At 37.1% G+C, this 27,943-nt stretch overlaps 1 protein-coding gene across 5 annotated transcripts in view; it reads left to right on the top strand.

The window, feature by feature from the left end:
- Nucleotides 1-27,943, top strand: part of TLK2 (tousled like kinase 2) — a 117,398-nt gene that overhangs the window by 66,439 nt on the left and 23,016 nt on the right. For 4 of the 5 annotated variants that reach the window (XM_053930712.1, XM_053930711.1, XM_053930709.1 and 1 more), the window contains 7 exons: nt 6,359-6,454; nt 7,880-7,972; nt 15,929-16,039; nt 17,049-17,185; nt 21,979-22,131; nt 25,368-25,434; nt 26,246-26,343. In XM_053930712.1, the coding sequence (XP_053786687.1) occupies nt 6,359-6,454; nt 7,880-7,972; nt 15,929-16,039; nt 17,049-17,185; nt 21,979-22,131; nt 25,368-25,434; nt 26,246-26,343 (755 nt within the window). The remainder of the gene's footprint in view (nt 1-6,358; nt 6,455-7,879; nt 7,973-15,928; nt 16,040-17,048; nt 17,186-21,978; nt 22,132-25,367; nt 25,435-26,245; nt 26,344-27,943) is intronic. The other variant, XM_053930710.1, reaches the window with a different exon arrangement.

The following is a 27,943-nucleotide window of genomic DNA, read 5'->3' as shown; positions in this document are numbered from 1 at the left end:
GTTCTACTCTGTTGATCTACATGCCTAGCCTTATGCCAGTACCATCACTGTCTTAATTACTGTAGCTTTGTAGTAATTAAATTTTGAAATCAGGAAGTTTGATTTCTCCAACTTTGTTTTTTCTGATTATTTTAGCAGTTGGCTTGCATATCCATGTGAATTTTAGGTTCAGCTTTTTTTTTTTTTTTTGGTATTTTATTTAATCTTTATTGTATTTTTTCCCCGTTATCCATCAGTCCCCTTATACTCTCCTTCCCCCAGCAATCACCACACTATTGTCCATGTCTGTAAGTCCTTTTTCCTTTTTGCTCAGTCTCACCACCCCCTAACCTCCCTCCACCCCACTAGCTGGCTGTCATCCTGCTCTCTATGAGTCTGTCCCATTTTCCTTGTTAGTTCAGTTTGTTCATTAGATTCCACATATGAGTGAAATCATACGGTATTTGTCTTTCTCTGACTGGCTTATTTCACTTAGCATAATGTTCTCCAGGTTCATCCATACCGTTGCAAAGGGTAAAATTTTCTTCTTTTTTACAGCCAAGTAGTAAGTAGTCCATTGTGTAAATGTCCCATAGTTGTTTTATCCACTCATCTACTGATGGACAGTTGGGCTGCTTCCATATCTTGGCAACTGTAAATAATGCTGCAGTGAACATAGGGGTGCCTGTGTTCTTTTGAATTAGTGTTTTGTTGGGTTCCTTCAGATATATTCTCAGAAGTGGGATTGCAATTTTAATTTTTGGCCGATCCAATTTTAACTTTTTCTTTCCACAGTGGCTGCACCAATCTGCATTCCCACCAACAATGCAAAAGGGTTCCCCTTTCTCCACATCCTTGCCAGCACTTGTTCGTTGATTTATTGATGATAGTCATTCCGACAGGTGTGAGATAGTATCTCATTGTGGTTTTAATTTGCATTTTTCTGATGGTGAGTGAGTTGAGCATGTTTTCTTAGGTCATTTGGCCATCTCTATGTCCTCTTTGGAAAAGTGTTTATTCGGGTCCTTTGCCTATTTCTTAATTGGGTTGTTTGGTTTTTTGGTATGAGTTTTGTAAGTTCTTTGTAAATTTTAGATATTAACCCATTATTAGATGTATTGGTGACTATGTTTTCCCATTCTGTGGGTTGTCTTTTTATTTTGTTGATGATTTCTTTTGCTGTGCAAAAAACTTTTTAGTTTGATGTAGTCCCATTTGTTTATTTTTTTTCTTTTGTTTCTCTTGCCTGTGGAGATAATCGAGCTTTTAATCTCTGTAAACAGCAGGGATTTATAGCAATTGTGCTGAATCTGTAGACCATTTTGGGGAGTATTGACCTCTTCAAAATAGTGTCTTCCAATCCATGAACATGCGATATCTTTCTTTTATTTAGGTCTCTTTAATATCTTTCTATGTTTGCAGTTTTCAATGCATAGGTTTTGCCCTTCTTTTGTTAAAATTATTTGTACTTATTCTTTTTGATGCTGTTGAAAATAGAATCATTTTAATTTTATTTTCAGATTGCCCATTGATAGAATATACAATTGATTTTTGCAGCCTTGTTGAACTTGTGCTTTAGTTGTAATATTTTATTTTGGCAGGACTTTTTGTATACAATATCATGTCACCTGCGAGTAGAGATAGTTTTACTTCTTTGCAGTCTACATGCCTTTTACTGTATTTTATTGTCTGATTGCCCTGGCTAGAACCTCTAGTGCAGTGTTGAATACAAATGGTTCAAGTGGACATCCTTGTCCTGTTCCTGATCTTAGGGGGAAATCTTATTTTCTTTACAGTAAGTATTCTGTTAGCTGTTTGCTTTTCAGAGATGGCCTTTGGGGGCGGGGATTGAGAAAGTTCCCCTGTATTCTGGGTTTGTTTTTTATCATGAAAGGGTGTTGGATGCTTTTTCTCCACATCTGTCGAGGTGATTGTATGCTATCTTTTTGTTCTTGAAGTCTAGCCACTATTTATCTTTTTTCTCCATTAATGCTGCTTGTTGTATGGTAGGCATTTTGACTATTAAAACATATGTTTTTATTGTATTTTACTGTTTTTTAAATCCTCACTTGAGGATATGTTCATTGATTTTTGGAAAGCAAGAGAAACATCAGTCGGTTGCTTCACATACATGCCCTGACAGGGGACGTACACACAGTCTCTTGGTGCACGGGACCATGCTCCAGCCAACCGAGCCACCCGGACAGGGCATTTTTACTATTTTTTGATTATTCCTTTCCCTCTGGAAAGCCTATCAGATAGTTTTGCAGTCTCTGACTGTTCATGTTTCTTAACTTTTCTTTCATGTTCTTTAAATTTTTAATCATCTTATTTTACCAAGTTTATTTTTCACATTCTTCACTGCTTTTTTCATTTTTATAGGTGTAATATCTTGTTGGCCCTCTCTAAATATACTTGACTTTTAAAATTGTTTTTATTGAATTATCTGTTTTCTCTTGGATTAAGTTTTGCTTTTTTCATGTTGGATCTTCCCTTTTGTGCTGTTGGTTTCCTTGAAAATGTGTATTTAGCTTTTGTTGAATGAAGGATTAGGGTGATTAATACAGATTGCTGGTATTGATTTTTCTCTGTAGTAGCATAATACTGCTTACCAGAAAGCCCTCCCCCTTTATGGCCAGAGGGCTAACTGATTTCTCTGTGTCTGGTAAACTCTTGGCAGAAAGACCCACTCCTCTGCAAGCATCGAAATAAGGAAGGCATTATTTCGATGGGTAAACTTTTTCATTCTTTGCAGTGTGTTCTCTTCCTCCATTTTATCAGTTGTGGGAGTCTGGGGTATTATACTTTTTATTTTTTCTCCTAAGTTGCAGTATTCACTTCAGGAGCCCTCACCTGGACTCACTTATTTTTTTATTTTTAAATATTTATGTATTTTTAAAAATTTTAGCCATAGTACCTACACCCCTCAGTATGCAGGGTGTGAGGGGGTGTTAAAAAGGGACCCTGTCGGACCATGTAGGTTTTAAAGGTTTGAGAAGTGTCCAGTGGGTCGTTTCTGGTTTTTGTAAATGTAAATCTTAGCATGGAGGTTTTTTTTTAACTTCTGTGTTCACTCCATCACCTATTTTTTTAAAGATTGTATTTATTCATTTTTAGAGAGTGGGGAAGGAAGGAAGAAAGAGAGGGAGAGAAACATCAATTTGTGGTTCCCTCTGCATTCCCCCTATTGGGGACCCAGCTTGCAACCCAGGCATGTGCTGACTGGGAATTGAACTGGTGACCCTTTGGTTCACAGGCCAGCACTCTATCCATTGAGCCACACCAGCCAGGGCAGCATGGAGTTTTGCAGAAGCTCCATTGAGAAGACCCAACTTTTATTGCTGATGTTTTAAGCTATGAATTTTTTATTTCAGTTTCTCTGTCAGTCTGAACCCAACTACTTTTACTGTTTCTTAAAAATTTAAAGTTTTTTAGAGTTTTCTGATTTTGACTTTCCCTTTTGTCTTAGTGTTGTTATGATTTCATTTAAAAATATCTTCATATTATTAGGTCTTTGGGAGATCCAGTCTGTCATCATGAATTAGAAGCCAATATTTTTATAATAGGAACAAAGAAAACAGAAGTCTAGGGAGAATGGTTTGCGAGGTAGGGGTTAGATTAAATTTACAAGTGCAGTGGCCTGCTCAGCAAGGCCAACAACTTCTGTTCTCACTTCCCTAGGACTTGATGCAGTAATCAGGGATGTGTTGGGAGACTGTTAGCGCTCTATTTCCCAGTTTTGCATTTAACACAGGACCAGACACAGAGGGTTCTTCTTTTGAAAGTATTGCTTTTATTTTCATGAGAATTTGCTACCTTCTAACCTGTGTCCCACTTGCTTAACTTTATTTTACTTATCATTAGGCTATTTATTTATACATACATTTTTACAGAAAGCTTTAAGTTGGATATCCCACCAAATCACAGTCTAGCACCCTTAGTTTGCTGTAAGAAAACTTAGAATCAGAAATGAGCACATGTAAAAAAGCATTGTAGGAAAGCACATTATCAAAATCTATACATTTATAGAAGAACATTTTAGTTATGTGCTTCTTATTTGGCTGTTATAATTTCAACAATCATATTTGTTCAGAAACAGATTTTAAAAGATGATTGTTAGAGCAATCTAATGATAACTGAAGGAAATAAAGCTTATATCACAGTGCAGTGTAATACTTGAGATTCATAATGATGACCCTTAATTAGTAAGAAGAGGTTAGATTTGTCACATAGCGGAAAGGAGAGAGAACATTTTTCGTTACTTGAACTCTCCTAGACTTGGCTGTAATTGCAGCATTTACGGGCTGCGCGTGTTGGTTACCCTCTTTGAGACTGGTTCCTCACTCTTGACTTTGATCCCCACATCGGTCTTCTCTCCTCCTGTAGGGTCCTTGTACACATTGTCTCCCTGGACTGACCTATGATCTCTCTTTGACTGCTTACCTCCTTCAAATCTTTAACATCACTTCCTCAAGAATTCATCCCTGACTCTCTCGGTTAGGTTATGTATCCTGTTATATACTCTTAGAGCACTTATCCTAATTATAATTTTGCATTTATATTATATGGTTATTTAACTGTTATATTTAACTATTCCAACAAATATCTGTTGAGTTGTTCAATAAATCTTCTTTTGGATTGTAGGCTTTATTAAGGGAAAGTAATGATTGGTTCTGTGGGTTTTGTTTCTGTTTTTCTTGGTCATTGTGTTCCTAGCAACTACCATAGCGCTGAAACACGGAGTACTCTATGGGAGTGTTCTGTGGAGACATGAGTAGTAGTTGAATGAGTAAATAAAAATGGAGATAATGGTGCTGCGTACCTTATAAAGCTGTTGTGAGCCTTCAATGTAAATGTGTGTATGAAGTGCTTACCTTGCTGTGGCCTGGTTATAACTCCTTGTAACTTAACGAGAGGCATTCAATCTATTGTGGTCAGGGAGAGCGGTTATTATGACGCATATAGCCCTCAGTTTTCTCCCACTCATTAGCTCTGTGATCCCACATAGGTGCTTAGTATCTCTGATTTGCATTTTCTTTATCTATAAATGGAAATAATAATAGCCATCTGATAAGTTTTTGTGAGGATTACATGTGATCATGATGGTGAAGCATTTAGCTGACAGTAATTATTCAATAGATGGTGTTTATAGCATTGTTAACATGTTAATGAATAATAAAAATAAAGAAATATATAAAGTGCCAGAAAAACTTACATATGTGAAAACACTACATTCTCAGATGAGATAGTAGTGCTATATTTCATCAGCCAGTAACCCTCAGACTGTCCAGTATTTCCTGATCATGTCTGTGATGGGTTGTGCTGCAGTGTTGGGTGCTATCTTGTTTTGCAAAGAACTTTTGGGAGTATAATGAGTGTATATTCCTGAGCAGTTGAATCACATTAAATCCTAATCCTTCTAAATTTAAAAGTGTCTTAGAATGCCCTATAAATTGTGTGTAAATGTCACAGTAAGCAAATGATATTATTAGACATTAGCGTGGGTTTTTGGACCAGTGTGTGTTCATGGATAATGTTTGTGGATTTAGGAGACTACAAGTAGACCCCCTTATGTGTTCCAGGACCCCCAGTAGATCCTGAAACCACAGATAGTACTGGTACTGTGTTTTTCTACCTTTTCACTTAAAAGAGAGCTTTTTGGCTTCTCTTTGGCACAGCTGCATTGTGAGCATCACTACTTGTGCTCTTTGGGGCCACTATTAAGGAAGGTTAAGGGTTATTACTTGAACACAAGCACTACGATACTGCGACAGTCAAGATGGCTACTGAGTGATTAATAGTGGATAAACTGGACAAAGGGATGGTTCGCGTCCTGAGTGGGACAGTGCAGGGCTTCAGCACATCACTCAGAGCAGTGCACAGTTTCAAACTTAGGAATTGTTTATTTCTGAAATTTTCCATTTAATATTTTCAGACCATGGTTGACCACAGGTAACTGAAACTGTGGATAAAGGGGGACTACTGTATTCTGAATAGTAGTTCACAGTCCTTTCTGCCCAGAGTCACTAGCATCCCCTGTGCATCGGATGCTTCGCTAGCCTTTTCTGACAAAAGCATATTGAGATACAAGTGAAAAAGGCCTGTTATAACAGAAATACCTTAATTTTCTCTATATATTGAAAAAAAATTTTTGTAAGCATTTGATACTTCAGACTATTTACAGGAACATGATCCAAGCCACCATGTCTAGCCCTTGCTTCTCACTTGAATTGTTTTACTTTTTTCTTGGCTACATGGCCCTGACTTCCGACTTTCATTAGAGTGTGTTTTTTATAGAGTTAATCATTTGCATTCATACAAATACTTGTGGAGAAAGATGCAAAACTTTCTTGTGATTGGTAATATACCTTTATTACAGGCTCAGCAAAACAGTCCCTCTTCTACAGGATCTGGTAACACAGAGCATTCCTGCAGCTCCCAGAAACAGATCTCGATCCAGCACAGACAGACCCAGGTAGGTCGGTGATTGGTAAACAGAGGAGGAGGCGAAGATCTGCTTAGGAATAAATGCTAAACACATAAAATCTGTGCGTCCTCTCATGGTCTTCCCTTTAATTCTCTGACTTTACCTCATTATTTGTATTATTGTATTCAGAACTTGCATTATGAGTACTTAAAAGTCTTTTGGAAGGCGCTTTAACTTTTTGAGGTGTTTTTTTCCTTCCTAGTATGTTCAGCGGAACTGTTGATGAAATAGTGTTTGTTTGGAGACTTCTAGGCCTCAGTTCAAATTCGGTCTTTGCACCTTATACTTTATCTTTTTGGGCCTCAATTTTCTTGAGTACAAATCATCTATTAAATGTGTTTGACTCTGCCCTGGCTGGGTGGCTCAGTTGGTTGGAGTGTCGTCCCGTACACCAAAAGGTTGTGGGTTTGATCCCCAGTTGGGGCACATACCTAGGTTGCGGGTTCTATCCCTAGTTGGGGCACGTACAGGGCGTTTGTTGGGGGGCGGGGTGGCAACTGATTGATGTTTCTCTCTCTCTCATTCCCTTTCCTCTGTCTCTAAAATCAATAAACGTATCCTCTGGTGAGGACTTAAAAAAACATGGTTGATTCTAATTATCTCGAACAATGGATATAAAATGCTTATTAGGACAGTACTGACTGTGCTAATGAATGTTAATTCACTACTTTATGAAAGGAGTTAATTTATTCCTTGTACCTGCTCATTTGGTAAGACCTAGGTAAACTTCTTTAACATGTGGCACACCAGCCAACAACACAATGTTCTCCTTAAACATTCTTTAGAAACTCTTTTTAATTTAGGGAATATTGTGAACATTCAAAGATATTATTTGAAAAGGATAGTAAATATATCTTCTGTTTTATGGTACTGAATGAGCCAAATAGTATACCAGGTTTTCTTGGCACTGTGCTGCCTACAGGACAGGATGCTCGACAATCTAGGAGAATTTCTTAAGTCTCAAAAGCTATACAACCCTCAGGAGCAGATTTTAATTTTATTTGAATTAACAGCCTTTGAGCAGTCAAATAGATTTGGTTGAGTATTCAGGTCTCTCCTCTTCTAATTGTTCTTTATTTCCACTAGGTGGCATGTTTTTTCTTTAAGAGATTTGGGTCATGTCTCAAAGTTAGTTTTCATTTCTAAAGTAGTATGTTTCTGTAATGTTCAATGCACAGAGATTTGAGAACGTGTATATTTGATTCCAGTGTTAACATGTTTTCGAAGTACAGGTGTAATAGAATATAAAGCTTAAAGAATGAGATGAGGAAAAAAGATTTAATTTCTTGAGCCATGTGATTCCAGGCTAGTTGTGTCAGCAGGTGCTCCGCCCCCCCTCGAAAAGTAATGAGAAAAATATGATGGCATGTAATATTTTGAGACTAACCTTAAATTTTGTTTCTGTCTCTCTAGTCTGACCTCACAATAGAAAAAATATCTGCACTAGAAAACAGTAAGAATTCTGACTTAGAGAAGAAAGAAGGAAGAATAGATGATTTGTTAAGAGTAAGTATTAAAATATGATAAAAGATTTTATACAAGCCCTGATCGATGTTATGTGTATTTGGAACATGTGCATATCATGGAGATAGTTACTGTAGCCAAAGAGCAAAGTTAAATCACAAACATTTGGATATTTTCCTTTAATGTGAGGGAATCTGAGTAGCAACCAGGATCAAGTCTGAATTCTAAGCACTGTCTTTTTTTTTTTTTTTTTCTTGAGCTTTAAAAACTTTATACTTTTTTTCTAAGCACTGTCTTTAAATTGGAAATCTTACATTGTTGAATTTTAAAACTATTTCACAGCCTGGGTTTTGTATTTTGTGTCCTTTTAAAAAACAAAAAGATTTTGTTTATTTATTTTTAGAGAGAGGGAAAGGGAAGGAGAAAGAGAGGGAGAGAAACATCAATGTGTGGTTGTCTCTTGCGTGCCCCCTCTGGGGACCTGGCCTGCACCCTAGGCATGTGCCCTGACTGGGAATTGAACTGGCAACCCTTTGGTTCGCAGGCTGGTGCTCAGTCCACTGAGCCACACCAACCAGGGCATATTTTGTGTCTTTCATAACATATTCATCTAAAGTTTTTTGTACTTACAGGAGAAATTTTTAAAATAGCTAACGTGGAATTTAAAAGATACCGCTAGAAAATATACCATGCTATTTTAAATACAGATTTTTAATATGCAGTTTAGCAATTTAGCTATTGACAGACCCATTGTTAAATTTTTAAAAAATGCTTTTTATTGTTGTAACAAAAGCAATACCTGCTCTTTATAAAAAACAATTTAGAGAATACTGAAAAAATGTGGCACCCATAATTATGTCAACTGAGATAAAACATTTGGCACATTTCCTTTAGTAAGTTTTGAGCCATTTGTAGTACATATATAAATGCATAGGTACATAAATATTGATCATTTATAGATAAAAGTGACTCACATTTTTCTCTCCTCCACCAATTTAGAAGAGGCAGGTTTGAGTCTTGTTTATACTGATGTAGTGGGGTGCAGACTGGCTCCATGGGCCCTGAAGGTTCAGTAGAAGAACCTCAGGGCTCCTGTGACACAGCTGAGTAGGCGTCTGCTGCCTTGCTTTTTTCCATTTTTCTTACTGGGTAAGACCATATTTGAATAAAGGGTTTTAATTTATTACAAAAATAATAAAAGTTAACTGTATTTGTGGTTCTCTCCCCTCCAAAGGTTTTTACCTTTATTTCTGTAATTATCAAAATACACAGAAATAGTGTATTTGAGTCCCTCCTATGTAAAACTTGAAATAATAGCACATATCGAAACTGTAAGCTGATCTTTATGAGTAAAATCTGTTTTAGACTGTTATTATTAAATTATTTTAAATATTATATAGAAGAATAATTCTTATATTTACAGGCAGTTAAGACCAAATTTATAATAATTAGTTATACATGTTTGTTAAACTTGTTTCCAAGCTCATTGGCAGTTTTCTTCTTTTTTAATCATTCTTTCTATTTTATTTCTTCATTGACTGGAAAACATTTTTAAGTAATTGTTTCTCAAGAAGCAGCATTTGTCCTTTCAAATTTTCTGCGCCCTTTCGCATAATAGATAGCACTTTGTGCAAGAATTATGGATCATGTACACACATACGCAAATATCCCTTTGCAGTGTTTCTGACATTTAATGTTTCAGAAAAGGCCATGACCAAAGAACAAGGACTATGATCTGTTTTCCGTGGTGACTATAAGTCCTCCCTTCTGCTCCTTCCCACCCACTTTATTCTTGTATTTCAAAACATTTCGCTAGGGCACATCTCTATACGGGTCTATATGTTTTTTCTGGAAATATGTGGTAGTGCCTAAGTTTAGCCTTTTTCCATTTTATGTTGGGCTCTTCCTTGGTTTCTAGCTTGGAGCCTAGTCTTTAGTCTTTATTAAAAACTAGTTCTCTAGCCTTTATTCGTATCACTTTATGTCTCATTTAATATGATTGCCTTTCTCTTCTGAATCTCATTAAACATTGTCTTCCATATATTTTCTATTTACTGTAGCTCATCTGAGTTTTGATTCTACAAAATTACATTTTTAATTTACCCACTTTTTTCCTTACCTAATGCACTTTCTTCTTTTAAAATTTTTTATTTTTCAATTACAGATAACATACAACACTAGATTAGTTTTAGGTATGTAACCCAGTGATTTAGACATTTATGTAGCTTACAAAGTGGAAACCCTGATGAATCTAGTACCCATCTGGTACATTGCATACTTATTACAGTATCATTGACTATATTCTATATACTATATCTTACATTCCTGTGACTATTTTGTAACTACCAATTTGTGCTTCTTAATCCCTTTGTCTTTTTCACCCAGCCTCTCTCCCCTTTGGCAGTCATCAAAATGTTCTCTGTATCTATGAGTCTGTTTCTGTTTTGTTTATTTTGTTCTTTAGATTCCACATACAAGTGAAATCATATTGTATTTGTCTTTCTCTGTCTGGCTTATTTTACTCAGCACCATATCCTCTAGGTACCTTCATGTTATTGCACATGGTAATACTCCATTCTTTTTTGTGGCCAAGTAATAAATTTCATTTTATGTATCTTCCATATCTTCTTTATTCCTTCATCTGTTGATGGGCACTTAGGTTGCTTCCATGTCTTGGCTATTGTAAATAATGCTCCACTGAACATACGGATGCATATGTCTTTTTGAATATGTCTTGTTTTTTTTCCGACAAATACCCAGAAGTGGAAAGGCTGGGTCCTTCTTTGTCTCTTGTTAATAGCCTCTTTTAAAGTCTTACTTTGTTTGGTATAAGTATTGGTACTCCAGCTTTTTTTTCATTTCCATTTTCATGAAATATTTTAACCATCCCTTTGCTTTCCAGTCTATGGGCATCTTTTGATCTGAAGTGAGCCTGTTAACAGACAGCATAAGTATGGGTCTTGTTTTCTTATCTGTCCAGCCGCTCTGTGTATTTTGATTAGAGCATTTAATCCCTTTGCATTTCAAGTAATTGTTATAAATATGTATTTATTCCATTTTATTCAAACTTTTTAAATTTTCTGCTTCTTATAGAAGAATATAACATTTCTTAGGATACTGGTTTGGTAGTGATGAACTACTTTAGCTTTTTCTTGTCTGTGAAGCTCTTTATCTGTCCTTTAATTCTAGTAATAGCTTTGCTGGGTATGGTAATCTTGGTTGTAGGTCCTTGCTTTTCATCACTTTGGATATTTCCTGCTGATCCTTTCTGGCCTGCAAGGTTCTGATGAGAAATTAACTGAACTCTTATAGGAGTTCCCTTGTAGGTAGCTAAGTTCTTTTTTCTTGCTGCTTTTAAGATTCTCTTTTTGTCTTTAATCTTTGGCATTTTAATTATGACATGTCTTGGTGTAGGCCTTTTCGGGTTCTTCTTGTTTGGGAATCTGTACTTCCTGGATTTGTGTGTCTGTTCCCTTTGCCAAGATTGGCAAGTTTTCTGTTATATTTTTTCTTATTTTTAAAAATATTTTATTTATTTATTTTTAGAGAGAGGGGAGGGGAAGGAGAAAGAGAGGAAGAGAAACATCAATGTGTGGTTGCCTCTCATGCACCGCCTACTGGGGGCCTGACCTGGCTCACGACCTAGGTGTGTGCCCTGACTGGGAATCGAACCGGTAACCCTTTGGTTCACAGGCCAGCACTCAATCCAGTGAGCCACACCAGCCAGGGCTCATTTTTTTCAAATAGATTTTTAATTTCTTACTCTCTTTTCTCCTTCTGGCACCCCTATGATGAGAATGTTGGTACACCTGATGTTGTTCCCTTAAACTAATGTATTTTTCATTTCAGTTAATGTATTCTTCATTTCTGACTGGTCTTTTTTATGTTGTCTATTTCTTGGTTGAGTTTATCTATTCCTTCTCTAAATTCATTCAGCATTCTTATAAGCAGTGTCTTGAACTCTGATTCTAGTTCATTGCTTATTTCCATTTTGTTTTGTTCTTTTTCTGGAGTTTTGTTTTGTTCTCTCGTTTGGGACCTGTTTCTTTGTCTCTTCATTTTGGTTGCTTCCCTGTGTTTGTGTCTGTGTATGAGGTAGAGCTGCTATGTCTCTCCTGGTCTTGGTGGAGTGGCCTTATGTAGTAGGTGTCTTATGGGGTCCAGTGGCACAGCTATCTTGGTCTCCTGAGCTGGGTGCTCCAGGTGTGCCTGCCCCTCCCCCCCATTTGAGCCATGTGCACCCTCCTGTTGCAGTTGAGCATTGATTGCTTTTGGCATTTCAGTGGGAGGGTTAGCCCTTCCCACCCCATGCTGATTGGCTGCAAGCACCAGCCAAGACTACAGCAGAGGAGCTGCTGTGCAGGGGCCCACCCCCAGAGCAAGACTTGCTTCATCAAGGTTCAGGTGGCCACTGAATTCACCCCTTGAGTGTGTCATTTATGGAGGTGGTTGGGTGGTGCTCCTGTGTGGTCTGAAGCCGTCTGCTGGGTATACTGGCTCTGGGACCTCCTGGGAGGTGCGGGCCAAAATCAGCTGCTGCCTGTGCCATGCCTGGGACCACCCGGCATGAGCTACAACTCAATCTGCAGATAGTTGCCACTATTGCTGGGCTTAGAGGTGCCTGTGAGAGGCCAGACTGAACTGAGGTGAGCTGCTGCTGGTGCTTGGATGGGCTGCTTAGCAAGATACACAGAGCATGCAGAGGCCAGATGTTGTTTGTTTGGGATTTGTGGACCTTTGAGAGAATTTAGGAAAGTCTGTACCATGAGCCAAGGCAGTCTATTTGTGTGGAAATGCAATTGGAAGTAGCTTTAGGTGGGCCTAAAAATTGGGGTGGAGTCTCAGGGAATCACAGGGGCAGGGCTGACAGTTTAGCCAGGTTGATGGAGACTCAGATATGGCACCCATCTGCTGGCTCTGTGCAGGAAGGGCTCAGCAAAGGAACAGTGGCCTCTGCTAGCACTTCTGCCTGGGAGAAAGCCGCCCTCCTCCTTAATCCAGACACTTCAGTTCCTCTTCGTATATCCCTAGTGCCTTTCAATTGCCCAGTGCTAGAGCTCAGAGCAAGTGAGTCTGACTTGCACAGACCCTTTAAGAGGAATGCCTAGGAATGTAGAAGCCCTCCGTCTCATTTATCCACAGTCTCCTCACAGCTGAAAGTTATGGGGACTTCTCTTCCTGGCACTTGAACCCTGAGCTGGGGGCCCACAGGACTCTCGCTCCTCAAGGGGAACCTCCAGAGCTGAGATACTCCTCCTGATTTTCATCTGCCCTATGTGGATGTGGGACTCATTTTGCATTTCTGCCCCTCTTAGCAGTTAGTTATAGAACTTCTCTTCAGCTAGATTTCAGGTGGTTCTGAATGATGGTGGTTCTGTAGGTCAGTTGTCATTTTGATGTGGGGGGAGCATGTGAGTGCCACCATCTTCACTAGAGGCCTCTAATTCACTTTCTTTTCCCGTCCTATACTTTATGGTTTGGGGCTTCTGTTTCATAGACACCATATCCTTTTGTATTTTATTGTATTTGACAAGCAGTATTCTAAAATGTTCTTTTAATTCTGTAGGAAGATCAGTTCCCTTTTTTTAATTCGGAAATATTTTTCTTTAGTCCTTTTTGTTGTTGTTGTTGTTATTGTTTATGCCTTTTTCTCCATCTTTGAATGAAGAGAGTAGTGTTTAGACTGAGTACTTCCTTCTTTCATTGTTAGTATATATATTTGCTTGGGGCAGCTCTTATTCTTGTTTGTGTTCACTTGGGTACTGGTTGAATTGCCGAGATTTATAATTAGGTATGTTTTAGGTTTAAAAAGCTCCTAGACCAATTCCAGTACTAGCAGGTTTTTGTCCAGAGTAGCTCTGCTGGACTGAAAAAGGATCACAGGCTCATTTTGTTCTTTTATTGCCTGACTCCTAAAATTGCAAAGAGGCATCCTCTCCCTCTTAGGAGCATGCCTGTACCTTTCCATTTCTGCTCTTCTCTCCCCCAGGCACGTTCCCTTTGGCTTTCTCTCTCCTAAGTTCCAAGGGCCTTTCTTTTGCTTCTGTAACTTGTTTCCTGAGCTTACACAGCCCAGCTGGCTTATTTCTACTATCTTTGTAGTTTTTTAAATAAACTTTCTCTTATAATTTTGGGGGGGGAGGTATGAGAAGATGGAGTATATGAACAACTTGAATCGTAACTTAGTACTTTTGGGGTTTAAAATAAATTGTCTTCCTGACCGGTGTGGCTCAGTTGGTTGGGCATCATCCTACGAAGCAAAGGTCGCCACTTTGATTCCCAGTCGGGGCACGTGCCTGGGTTGCAGGCTGGTCCCTGGTCAGGGCATACGAGGGGCAACAGATGGATGCTTCTCTCTCACATTGATGTTCCTCTTCCTCGCTTTCCCCCTCCTTTCCCCTTCCTTTCCCCTCTCTCTAAGAATAAATAAATAAAATCTTTTTGAAAAGTAAGTAAATAAATGTCTGCTTTCACTTTCCAGGAAGTGTTACACTCCTTACTCACCACTACCCTTTTTCTTCTCCTTGGTTTTTGAAGGTTTGTTCTTTCTTTGGATGTAGAGCAGTATCAAAGGAATGGGTATGTCAAAAGGAAGGCACAGAACGATTAGAGCTTGTGTTTCTGATTTGAAGGGACAGGGGACATGACCACTGGTCTTTACACCCCCTTTTAGGCAGGTGTGGATTGTTTCTTGAGTTTTACCATTTCAGTGAGATGTTGGAAAAGGCTGCATCGGGGGCTGCTGGCCAGGTACTGTTTTAAACCCGAACGCAACATTGTTTTGTGTTAGAAAGCACACAAATTTAGAGTTTTTAAAATTTTAAATAAGCTGCCAGAGATTTATTGATATCATGCATTTGTTTACAGATTTCAAAGGAATCTCACTTTCCAAAAATAGATTGAATTTCATATAAACATTACACACCATCTTTGCAGATTCTCTAGTATGAATTAGGTGGTCACATTTACCCAAATGTACTTGCACTTCGCCTTTGATACTGTGCCTCATAGAACTCTGTAAGAACTAATAGGAAGAGATTACACTTAAGGGGAGAGCAGACATTTGGAGATGGAAAGTGTTGTACTCTGGTCACTTCAAAAATGAAGTCTGAAAAGTCTCAGAAATTGAGTGTGCTGTAATATCTTCCATTCTTGCTTTTTACTGTTGCAGAAATGTAACAGTAAATTGGGAAATACTGGATTCTTTTTTCCTTTGGAATTCAAGCAAGAGTAGAGATCTTTTATTTAACACCAGAGTAAATTCAGGAGTTGCAAGTCAAAATCGGCCTTGGGTTAGTGGTTCTTTCCTTGTCTGTTATTGTAGGAGGCTTGAATTTTTCAAGTATTTCTGGCCACAGCTAAATTAACTGTGTATTTACATTCTGGCATTCTTGAACCGGACCTTGTATTCAACTAGCTAGTTCTGTCTTATGTGGGCATGGGCGTGCCTGGCTTCTCTGGTAAGAAACATGGTGTAAATTCCTATCTCTTTTTCTTTGGAAACAAGAATTGAAAAACAGAGCAATTGAACATAAGAGAACCATATGTGTTTTTTTAATTCTATACTTTTTTGGTTAGTGCTTAATCACCCTTTGTAAGTATTTAATCTGTAAGTGCTATAAAGTACTTAATCACCCTTTTTATGTATTTTGAAAATCTCATTTATCTTAGGGTTTTTTTTTCCTTTTGTGACAGTTGAGGCATATGTGATGTACTAGATTTAGCTGTACCTGGCTGTTGGGAGAAGTAAAATATGATCAATAGAAAAACAAGCTCACTTCTAATAATAGAATTCATCTTTAATAAATAGGTGATACAAGTTTATTAAGAGAGAATAAAGTATTTACTTCTTTTAAGAAAAAGACATAGTTACTTCTTTGTGACCCTCAGTTTTGTTTTTGATCTAACAACAGAAATGATTCTCAGACACTTCTAGAAATTACTTTTGTATTACCCTTTCTTCTTTGGTGGTAATTAAAATTTTGTTTTCCATTGAAGGCCAACTGTGATTTGAGGCGGCAGATTGATGAACAGCAAAAAATGCTAGAGAAATACAAAGAACGATTAAATCGATGCGTGACAATGAGCAAGAAACTCCTTATAGAAAAGGTAAGTGGCGAATGGTGGCCAGGATACTCTATCCCAAATGCTCAGTGTGTGTCATTGTTGTGGCTCCTTATTCCTTACCTGAGATGAGAATATTTCAGACTAGGGCATTTTAGGAAAAGACTTCGAGTTTGACAGTTTGAGTTCTTTCTTGCGTAGACACTTGAACCAAGCATCCAGAGGGACAATTTGGGACATTCTTTTTGGTTGTTTATTGCTTTGAGTGTGATGTTGATTGGACATAAACATCGTGCCCCAGTTGAGTTTACTTGGGGTGTTGGTCCCCTAAATTTTTATATTTATCAATTCAAGTGTGAATTCTATTACTATTACAAACATTTAGCAATAGTTACATTTCCCTTTTAGAGATAGTATTTGGAGTAATGTATGCATATAATAATGTGATAATCAAGCGCTTTGTACTGGAAAATAATTAAGTTGGTAATACTTTTATTTATTTATTGGCTGATGCCTCCTGCATTCAGCGTCCAGCAGAAGTAACACCACTGAGTGGTTGGTAGGGTATGTGAATGTCTCGCATGAGATGGACAGCTGTTTGAACATTTCACCTAAAATGTCAAATGGTGACCTTGAGTGTGATATTGTTATGTTACAGAGTTACATGCTTATGATTTTGTAATAAAAGATTTTGATGTAATAAAACAAGTGTTACTTGTGCAGGAACCTTTAGTTGATTAGTTGCAACTTGCTTTTAATAGTTATTAGTAACCCTTTCTTGGAAGTTTTATTTTAAATTATATCCTTAGGATTTATTTATCTTATTGAAAGCTTTAAGGTGGCAGTACTTACTAATGAAATTATTACAAGGTGCAGGTTTGAGACAGACCGGCTGCTGAAATCTCTGGAATGTTGTTAAAATGACATAGAACACTGATAAAAGTGAAGTGGATGATTTTATTGATGTCAAAGATACTGGGGAATTTTGCTTTATCTTTTAATTGAGTTCTGTTAGGAAAATGAAATAATTTCTTATTTGTCCTTTTTCCCTAAGTCAAAACAAGAGAAGATGGCATGTAGAGATAAGAGCATGCAAGACCGCTTGAGATTGGGCCATTTTACCACTGTCCGACATGGGGCTTCTTTTACTGAACAGTGGACAGACGGTTATGCTTTCCAGAACCTTATCAAGTGAGTTAATTTGCAATGATTAAATTGAGAATTGATAAGTTGGTTTGGATTTTTAATGTTTTTTTTCCCATGATTTAATTTTTAAATTTTTCAGGTGCATTTTTAAAAATTCTATTTTATTGATTATGCTGTGACAGTTGTCCCAATTGTTCTCTTTTTCCCCCCTCCACCCAGTACACCCCATTCCCTCAGGCAATCCCCCAACCATTGTTCAAGTCCATGGGTCATGGGTTAAGTTCCCACTCCATTTCCTTCACTGTACTTTACATCCCCATGGCTATTCTGGAACTATCTATTTGTACTTCGTAATCCCCTCACCTCTTCATCCCTTCTCCTACATCCCTCTCCCATCTGGCCACCATCAGAACACTCTGTACCCACGATTCTGTCTCTGTTCTTCTTGTTTGCTTAGTTTATTTTGCAGATTCAGTTGTTGATATGTATTTTTTGCCATTTTATTGTTCATAGTTTTGATTAAGTCTCTTTAACATTTCATATAATAATGGTTTGATGATAAACTCCTTTAGCTTTTTCTTATCTGGGAAGCTCTTTATCTGCCCTTTGATTCTAAATGATAGCTTTGGTGGGTAGAGCAATCTTGGCTTTAGGTCTCCGCTTTTCTCGACTTTGAATATTTCTTGCCAATCCCTTCTGGATGGCAAAGTGTCTTTTGAGAAATCAGCTGGCAGTCTTACGGGAACTCCTTTGTAGGTAACTGTCTCCTTTTCTCTTGCTACTTTTAAGATTCTCTCTTTATCTTTAACCTTGGCATTTTAATTATAATGTGTTTTGGAGTGGGCCTCTTTGCGTCCATCTTGTTTGGGACTCTCTGCTTTCTGGGCTTGCATGTCTATTTCCTTCACCAAGTTAGGGAGTTTTCTTTCATCATTTTTTCAGATAGATTTCCAATTTCTTCCTCTTTCTCTTCTCCTTTGGCAGCCAATAATGTGAATGTTAGAACACATGAAGTTGTCCCAGAGGCTGCTTACACTATCCTCTCTCTTTTTTTTTTTAATTCTTTTTACTTTTTGTTCTGTTTGGTTATTTTTTTTCTTCCTTATGTAATTGTCATCATTAATATTCCTAGTAGTTAGTGGTAGTCATCTTTTTAAAGATATTATTCATTTATTTTTAGAGAGAGGGGAAGGGAGAGAGCAAGAGATGGAGAGAAACATCGATGTGTGAGGGAAGCATCAATTGGTTGCCTCTTGCACATGCCCCAACTGGGGACCAGGCCCAAAACTCAGGCATGCGCCTTAATGGGGAATGGAACTGGCAACCTTTCACTTTGCAGGACGATGCTCAACCAACTGAGCCATGCTGGTCAGGGCATCTTCTCTTCAGTGGTTACAGTCAGTTTTACAGTCAGTTTCTTTACACATCATATGTGTAAAGAAATGTAGGGAATGAGGTGATGTCCTGAAAAAATTTAACAAGTAATCAAAGGAATAACAAATGAGTTTTACATTAAAACTTAAAAGAATCAAAATTGCCAGAAATCTGAAATCAAGGTGTTACCAGGACCGTGCTTCCTCTGAAGCCTCTAGCGAGGATCCTTCTTTGGCATTTTGTAGCTTCTCCCTTGGGTAGTTCATATCATTTCACAGTTCCTGGTAGATATAGAACTTACAGGATTCTGGGAATCTTTAAAAATTCTCAACTGGTATGTTCAGGCACTATCTATAGATCATTGCTAAAATAAATTTTGGTGAAAATATGTGCATTGTTCATAAGTACCTCCTATTAGTTATGTATAATATGGTTGGAGTCAGTAATGCAGTTTTTCTGTTGAAGGTGCCTGAATGCTTTTTTTTTTTTTTTTTTTGATCTACTGTAACAAAATACCATAAACTGGATGGTTCAAAACAACATAAGTTTATTCTCTCACAGTTCAGGAGGTCATCTGTCATTTTTGTAGCATGACAGAATCTGTGTTTTGTTTTATTTTTTTAACCTATTCTCAGATGAAATCTCTTCTGCCCTCTGAAATCTCTAGGGAGGATCCTCTTTGGCATTCTGTGGCTGTGGCAGCATAGCTTAGAATTCTGCTTCCATTGCATTCCCCCGTGTGTCTCTGCGTCTTTCCTCTCTTATTATAAGGACACCAGTCATACTGGCTTCAGGGCTCACCATACTCCAGTATGACCTCATCTTAACTAATTACATCTTTGATGACCCTATTTATAAAGGTCATAATGTGAGGTACTGAGGGTTAGGACTTTCACATATATTTTTGGGTGACACAGTTCAGCCCATAATGGTGCCTAAGGCTTACTGTCTTGTTTTCTTTTATAGGCAATGGCTTTCTAAATAGGGTGGTTAGGATTTATTTGAGTGAGATGGATTTATTAGGTAATCGATACTTCTGTAAAAGATAGTAGAAGTACTCTTTCCATGGGTGATGAAGAATGAGCAGTCTAAAATTGATGGCATGCAGGAAATATTTGAGGTTCAACTGTATAAAAGGCACTGTCATATGTATTGGAGATAGAAGGGGTTGATAAGACATAGTTCTTAAGAGAATTTACAGTTTATTGACATAGTCTAGACTTTGTGCTCCCAAAATAAACCATAATGAAGTATTACTGATAGACTCTCTTCAGATAACTTTTATTTGTAAGTATAAATAGGTAGGTAGTTTCAAGAATGTCTGGAATGAATGTAGGAATCCTTATTATATATACCATTGATCTCTGGTACATCATTTTTTATGTCAAGACAAGCTCTCTCCTTTTTATTTTTTAAATTCTTTTTTTAAAAAAGATTTTATTTATTTATTTTTAGAAAGAGGGAGAGAAACATCAGTGTGTGGGTGCCTCTTGCGCACCCCCAACTGGGGACCTGGACCACAACCCAGGCATGTGCCCTCACTGGCTATCAAAACAGCAACCGTTTGGTTCGCAGGTTGGCACTCAATCCACTGAGCCACACCAGCCAGGGCAAGCTCTCTCATTCTTAACAATGTATAGTGTAAGATGTCCCAGAGATGTTTTAGCATCTGTATACCCTTTGTTTATGGTTTATGTTTATGTTGGTTGTGGGGCTTCTTTCTTGGTAATCTGTGGAGGTTCAATGTATGGATTCTCCCTGAAAACAATGGAAAATATGTTTTATTTTTATGTTTAATAAAGGTGATTGCTAAAATCTCAGTCTTCCAAAAGCATTTAGTCTTCAGAGACAAAATGTTGTATAGTACTCCATTGGCCCACTATAGTATATAATTTAAACTATGTATCGTCTGGTTGTCTCCAGAGAGTTCAGAGTACCTTTTACTCACAGCCTCTTTGGGGGTAGAAATGATGAGCTAAAGGTTTTTTTAACCTTTTGTTTTTTGGGGGTTTTTTTGATTGGGAAACTCATGTTGAGAGAAGGTAGATTTTTTAAGGACATCCACTGAATCAGAAGGAGGATTGTCATTTTACTTAAAGATTCTGTGTCTCAATCCAGAGGTTTTTCAAGCCAGGAATTATTCTTATACATATATTTTGGAGGGGAAGGCATATCTCTGATGATAGTGTAAAGCTTTTTTTTAGACAAGCAGAAAACTCTTAAATTAAAATTTCCATTCTGTTGTTAAATTGATGTCTGATTAGTATCCCAGCCAAGAGAATAGTATTTTCAAATGAATGGATATTTGCAGTATCAGATTAGGTTAACCTTGCTTACAGTCTGGCCCGTATAGTTACAGCAGCATAAATTGTATTATGGGCATTTACCCTGGAGTCTAGTCTTGTTTTTCTGGTTGCCATTCTTCCGAGAAGGATATGCTGAATCCGGAACAGGACTGGAGGCTGACAACTACAGTGTTCAGAGAAGAGGGTAGAAGACATTTCATTTGAGAATAGGTTAAAAAATAGATTCTTTCATTCTACAAAAATGAGGGTTGGATCAAGAAGAGGAGATGAGGGAAGTGTGTTAAAGACGGGGATGGAGCTAGCATTTGGCTGTTAGCTGTGATAGATGATTTAACGATTTTAGTCTTTAAATAAATGGTGAATCCCAACTCCTGGTATATTTTTATGTACCAAGTCTGTAAACCTTAATATCTGTTAGGTGGTAGGATACATGAGAGGAAGTGGTTTTCTTATGTTGGTATTTTTATTGGGTCCTAAGTAGATCTCTCATTAGGAAATAGTCTAATGGTAATGATGCTAGTTAGATGTCTGGAGAGTCTTTATATATGGTTTTTATTCATTTAATGTACCATTCCTTAGGGAGTTTTTACTAGTTGCAAGACTTCAGCGTGCTTTTTCTGTGGTAGGAATGATGTTGGGGTGGTAACAGCTCACTTAGACTAGAATAAATGAAAATCTTTTTTTACTTTGTTTAGCATCCTTCAAATTTGTATCTTTCTAGCTATAATTTGAGGAAACTTTAATCCAAGTAGAAAATAAAAAGTCACTTGGAACCTAGAGCACTTTTTTAAAAAATATAAATACAGTTATTTAATGGTTTCATACCAGAGAATTGTTTTCTTAACTGTTAAAAAAGGAGTCAGAAAATTCTTCCTTTTTAGTCAGAAAACAAGTTCACAGCAGAAATTTGATAATTTTCTTTCATGCCCACTTTTCACTGAGAGACTAATCATAGTGTCTTAAAGCACAGATTCATTCTAGAAAATCTTTCTACCATCAATTATTTGGCTCTTTCAAATTGAAGATGAAATCAAATCTCTGCTTGATTTAAAGGGGCTTATTTTTTCTGACGTCTATTACATATATTAGATATTCAGGTGACAGTGTTAAAAATTTTTTTGATCATCTTCCTCTGTGCCACATCTTTTATATCTCTAGGCAACAGGAAAGGATAAATTCACAGAGGGAAGAAATAGAAAGACAACGGAAAATGTTAGCAAAGCGGAAACCTCCTGCAATGGGACAGGTGCCTCCAGCAACCAATGAGCAGAAACAGCGGAAAAGCAAGACCAACGGAGCTGAAAATGAAACGTATGTTCTTTATTGATGTGAACTGTGAGATACACACTCTTCTCCAAGCACAAATGTTCTCTTGAATGCCACTGGGGAAAAAATGATAAATTATGGAGATTTCTAGAGCTTAAGCTTTCTTTTTATTTACGTTAATGGATTTGCTCAAGTCATATAAAATTAACTCATTTTCTTAGTGCTGATCTTACTTAGGGAGTTTTGAATGAGAGGGAGAAGTAATGTCACTTAACCTGACATCATGATCTTTGGCCACTGTTACAACAAATGTGATGTCATTGTGGTATTCAAATGATGTGATAGCTTATGTGTGGCTGGTTCTAGGGTATGGCATGTTGGTATCTTACAGGGGTTACGTGGCAACTATTTCAGAATGAAGAATACACAACTAAAAAATGATCTCTACTGCTTAAAGAGCACTCAATTAAACAGCCACAAATTTAGCAGTAAGCTAAGAAAAAAGAAGTATTTTAGGAAAAGGACATTTTCCCAATAAGCCAAATCTTAACATCACCAGTATTTCACTATTCTGGGGTACCTAAGAGAAACATCAGTGTCTTAAATTGCAGTACAGTCATCTTTTTCACTGCCCATCAACAGTTAGTACATAGGAGGGGTAGAATGTCCTGAGCACAGCTGCTTTCCTTTTCCACCCCCACCCCATGTCAGAGTTCCCTCTTGGATTATTGAGTTGTTGACCACTAAGAATCTTACTCTGGGACAGGAATTGGCAAACTTTTTCCAAAATGGGACAAATAGTAAATACTTAAGGCTTTGCAAGCTAGTGAGTCTCTGTTGCTCAACAGAATAGCGTGAAAGCAGCTGTAGACAATACATATATGAATGGATGTGGCTGTGTTCTAATAAAAAAAAAACTTTACAAAAGCTGAGTGGCCCACTGCTGTATGTAGTTTGCCAACTAGACAGGAACTACCAAACAGAATTGGCATAAGAAATATGCCTGTATGTTACTTACCTATTTAAAATATTTCTTATCCTTACCCTGAAGACATTTTAAGTCATCACCTGTCTTCAAGAGGCTTTCAAATTAAAAAGGAAAGAAAAGCTCTACTGATAATAATGTAGACAATATCTAAAGAGTTGGTGGTAGCCATGAAGTTGGTTTCTAATTGGATTATTTGAAATTTAAAATCTATAATGTCCATATATATTTATAGCCATTGGTATTGTAATTAGTGCATCTGTGGTAGCTACATCGGTTTTCCAGGGGGAAAAGAATTTTTGTAAAGCTGTCATTGTGGGATTCTTTAATGGAAAGTAAGTTTCAGATACAAAGATAGCCACAGATAGCAGAGAGTATGATTTACTAACTAGCATGTCTTTTGCCTTTTATGTTTCATATCAGTTTACAAAAATGTATTAACCCATAATCCACCTCAAGTTTAATAATATTTGTATTATACCATTGTTCAAAGTCCATGACATTCCAGAAATGTATCCTTATTCCAGTGAGAAAGATGGCTTAACACCAATCCTCACCCCATACTTACCTGATGTGTTAAGGAGCCTTTTTCTTGATGTTTATTTAGTAATTCTATGTTAAATGCTTATTATATACTCAGCTCTGTTTGGGACGCTGGGGATACAGAGGTAAGCGCTACAGCCCCAGCCATAGGAGTTCACAGTTTATTTATGGAAAATGAAAAGATGAATAAGCTAATAATTACATTTAGTATACTTTTATGCATAAGCATGGGAAACATCTTCAGTCTTATAGCTCTGAATATTTTAAAACTAGTTTCTAAATAAAAAATAATTTCCTTAAAAAAAATCTTAAGTAGGAGCCCAGATTTGAAAGATTGTCCAGGCAAATGTACACATTAACCTGATCACTGTCTTTCACATACTCTTTTTGGGAAGGGAATCTTCCTCCAGTATTACTTGAAAATTATTTAATTCTAGGGCATAAAACCATTCACTTAGTATAAAGAAGGCATAAGTAAAAAAAAAAAAAATTAAGGCATAGGTTATTTCCTTGCCATAGAACAATAATTAGAATTTAATCTGGGCCAATAGTATGTCAATAAATAGTTGCCATCTGGAGTGCTGTGTAAAATCCAAGCTGGAAGGCATTTGGTCCAGTTTTTAATTAGTGTATCAGAGGCTTGGCTCATTCCTTTGGCCAGAAGCCAAAAACAGTCTTCTGGAGTTTGGGAGTGAGTCACATTATTCTTTCCTGGTATCGAAATTTCAGGCAGAGAAAGAATTCTTAGTTACGATTTTTTATTTCCCCCTTTTTTTACTAGTGTGATAAAATAATATATATAAATATTTCTGCAACTATGAAGAGATTGCCAAAATAGCTCTAGTGGGTGAATTTCTTCTTTATACTCTTAATTTACTTTCAGTCAGACCTTAAGGCTCTGTTTTGTAGCCCCTCCTGGCTGATAGGATAGCTGTTTCTTCTTCCTCCTGCTATTTAACATGTATCAGACAGGGGCATCTAAGACTTTGAAGTATGTGTGTGTGTGACTTTTAGCATGTGGAGGGTGAAGGTGGAGTATCTCACATGTCCACTTGAGTTAGGAGCACGCAATCGGCGGCAGTGGAACATGAAACGAATGCTTACTCAGGAAGTCAGCCCTTTGAGAATTGTGTTTAAATAGCATTTTACAAATTATATATTCTTTTCACATTCTCATTTAATAGTCAAAACACCTCTGTTAGATAGGTGTTACTATTTGCTGGATTTTTAGGAAACGGAGACTCAAGAGGTTAAAGTTCCTTGCCCAAGGTCATAGGGCCCAAGTTGCACTTTGGACCTTAATCCTCACACTCCAGATTTTGGACTCTTTCCACTCTTGTTCTTCTCTTTGTTATTATAGTATTAAGGTCAAACAGTTACCAAAAATAATCAAATCTATTGGCTTATTATTTTGTCCTTTAAAAAATTTTAGATATAAAATTTTTGTCTACCTCTCCTAAAGGATTTTTACCTAAGTAACAGTTGGGACAAACCTAATACCATAAATAATGTAAAATTACAGCACATTTATATTATCATTTTTTGCAAATTAGACTTTTGGCTTCAAAACCCGGGTTTCACAGCACGTCTGATAAATCACAGGAGTTTTCTCATGTCATAGGACTGCAAGATAAGCTTTTGGTCAGTTTAGCTAAGAGACAGAATAGACTATATAGCGTGCTTTGGCATTTCTCTTTAAATAGGCACACTATGATTTAAAATAATTTATTAAATTTCTACCATTATTTTCCAGGTTAACATTAGCAGAATACCATGAACAAGAAGAAATCTTCAAACTCAGATTAGGTCATCTTAAAAAGGTAAATAGAAAGAGAGATACAATTTTTAATTTACATTTGGTATGGAAGTGAGTTGGTTATTTGGGCGAATGTGTTAGTTTCACATACCTGCAGAAATCTCTCATATTTTAAATTGCATAGTAACTCGTGTATTTTGCCTAAACTAGCTAAGAAGAAAAGGTCGTTATCAACCTTGTTGATACCATGTTGTAACAGAAAGGCACCTACACAGAATTTGTTATTGATGATGTTCACAGGAGCATCTTAGATACAGGTTACTCAGTTACTTAATTCAGCAACTCATATATTTTTGGTGGATGCTGCTTGTGGTGGTGATGGTCAGTAAGCATTTAATAAGCTGCTATTGGTATCTGTTTGCTTTGTTCCCACTGGGTTCTCAGATCTTGTTACATCAAAGACACTTAAGGCACCAAGTATAATCCATAGTTGCAGAACAGAAATAGATAAAGAACCTGATTTTTGTTTTTAAAAGATTGCATTTTTATATGTATATATACAAAACATTTCTGGAAACTTAAGACAATAAACTTAACAGTGGTTACACCTGGGGGAGCGGGCATAGAGGGGAGGGCGCAAAGGGGCAGAGGACTCTTCCTTTTGCTACTGTAATTTTTGTATGGCTTGAATTTATTTATTATAGGCTTGGGTTTTAATGACAAAAAGTCTGGTTCTTTAAAAAAATCTTTTTCAGTGCAAAACATCCTCCTGTAGCATTTCATGAGAAAGATGTCTCTGCTCATGTTTTTGATATGAGATTCTGGGAAGGTAACATTTCTTGTGTTCTGAGCTGTTTCTTTTCTTTTCACTTTAGGAGGAAGCAGAAATCCAGGCAGAGCTGGAAAGGCTAGAAAGGGTTAGAAATCTACATATCAGGGAACTAAAAAGGATACATAATGAAGATAATTCACAGTAAGCAATTTGGGAGTATGCTGGGTTGGAGACTGCTGAGCACTTTTGACATGAATTGAATGGTCTAGAACAGTGATTTTCAACCAGTGTGCACAAGAAGCTATTTAGCTGGGGGCAGTGACCTCTTTTCCTTTAGATTGTCAAATAAAAAAATGACAACAGCCAACACAATAGTAGCTAGCTGTCCAGTGTGACTGAATCAAAATTATGCCTATTTTCTTGGTCAGATTGTCAAAAAACATATTTTTTGGTGTGCTGCAAAATTTTAGTAATTAGTTTATGCGTGCCATGAGATAAAAAGGGTTGAAAATCGCTGGTCTGAAATGATGGTTTTTTGTTTAATAATAAATTGGGTAAATTGATTCCATGGCGTATGTGGTTCTATTGGAGTATGTAATACAGTTTTATGAACAAAATTATGATTTGCTTTAGTTTAAATATATGTAAACATGCTAGATTTATATAGTAAATATTTATCTGTACATATAACATGTTTACACAAGTAGCAGTCACTTAAACTGTAGCTTTGTAGTGTAAATGGTGGGATACGCTGTGTATTCACATTTCCCTACAGAGCCTTACTAAAGGGAAGAATGGGTGACATTGGGCTGTTGTGGAAAGATTATTGAGTTGAGACGACACCTGCTTTTTCAGTGACCTTTAAGGACATTCAGCTGTTGAGATTTTAAGTAAGACTCTGTTAAGTTCAGCACAGTGATTTAGGTAAATGTCCACCTCTGTTTAGAAGTCATTTAAGAGACTGAAACTGTGAAAAGGAGACAGCAAGTGGGAAATGGCTTCTGTCTGTAATCTCTTCCTTCCCATGTGCTTTGGACTCTGAAACACGATTTTTTGACGTAGCTACAACTTGTGTGTTTTTGTTTGGCTTGTGTGAGCCACGGACTTGTCTTTCTGTAAAGTGCCAGGCAACAGCCATTACTGAGCACTCTCTCTGCGTCAGGCATAGTGCTAAGTGCCCCTGTGTTCTGTCATGTAATCTTCACAGTAACCTGGTGAAGTAGATCATCTCCAATAAATAGATCTGGAAACAGACTTAGGAAAAAACTCAGTTAATTTGACCAGGGACCCCTAACTAGTAGACCAGACAAAGAGTTAAACTTGGATCTGTCTGATTCCAAAGTTAATTATCATACAGTAATGTTGTCTCTCTCCATAGGCATGTTGCTGTCTCAAAATCAAAATAATTTCAGGATTGATAGTGGGGCTATTTAAGATTAGGAGCTAGGTAGAAATATTTTTGAAGTTATTTTTGCCAGAATCTCTTTATTTCTTTGTCTTTTTAGAAAACAGAACAAGGTAGTATCCTATATGGGGAAAATATTTATATCATGAAAACTTTGTCTTATAGAGAGAAAATGAATGCACCTAGAACATGGGGCTCACTTTATAATCACATCTGTTTTTAAGGCCTTGTACAATACTGTAATTTTTTTAATGTAGTTATGTAATGGTGGGAGCATGTGGCTCTTGAATGGTTTGGAGGAACCAAGTAACAATTTGAAAATCCCTGATCTAGTGTAGTCCTCACTTGATAGCAGGCCGGGCAACAGGTCTACAGGGAGGGAGGCCAACAAAAGAC

Source organism: Desmodus rotundus, chromosome 9 (genome assembly GCF_022682495.2).
Source record: "Desmodus rotundus isolate HL8 chromosome 9, HLdesRot8A.1, whole genome shotgun sequence".
Taxonomy (NCBI): domain Eukaryota; kingdom Metazoa; phylum Chordata; class Mammalia; order Chiroptera; family Phyllostomidae; genus Desmodus; species Desmodus rotundus.
The sequence above is the reverse complement of the archived record's forward strand: the minus strand, read 5'-3'. Positions and strand labels throughout refer to the sequence as shown.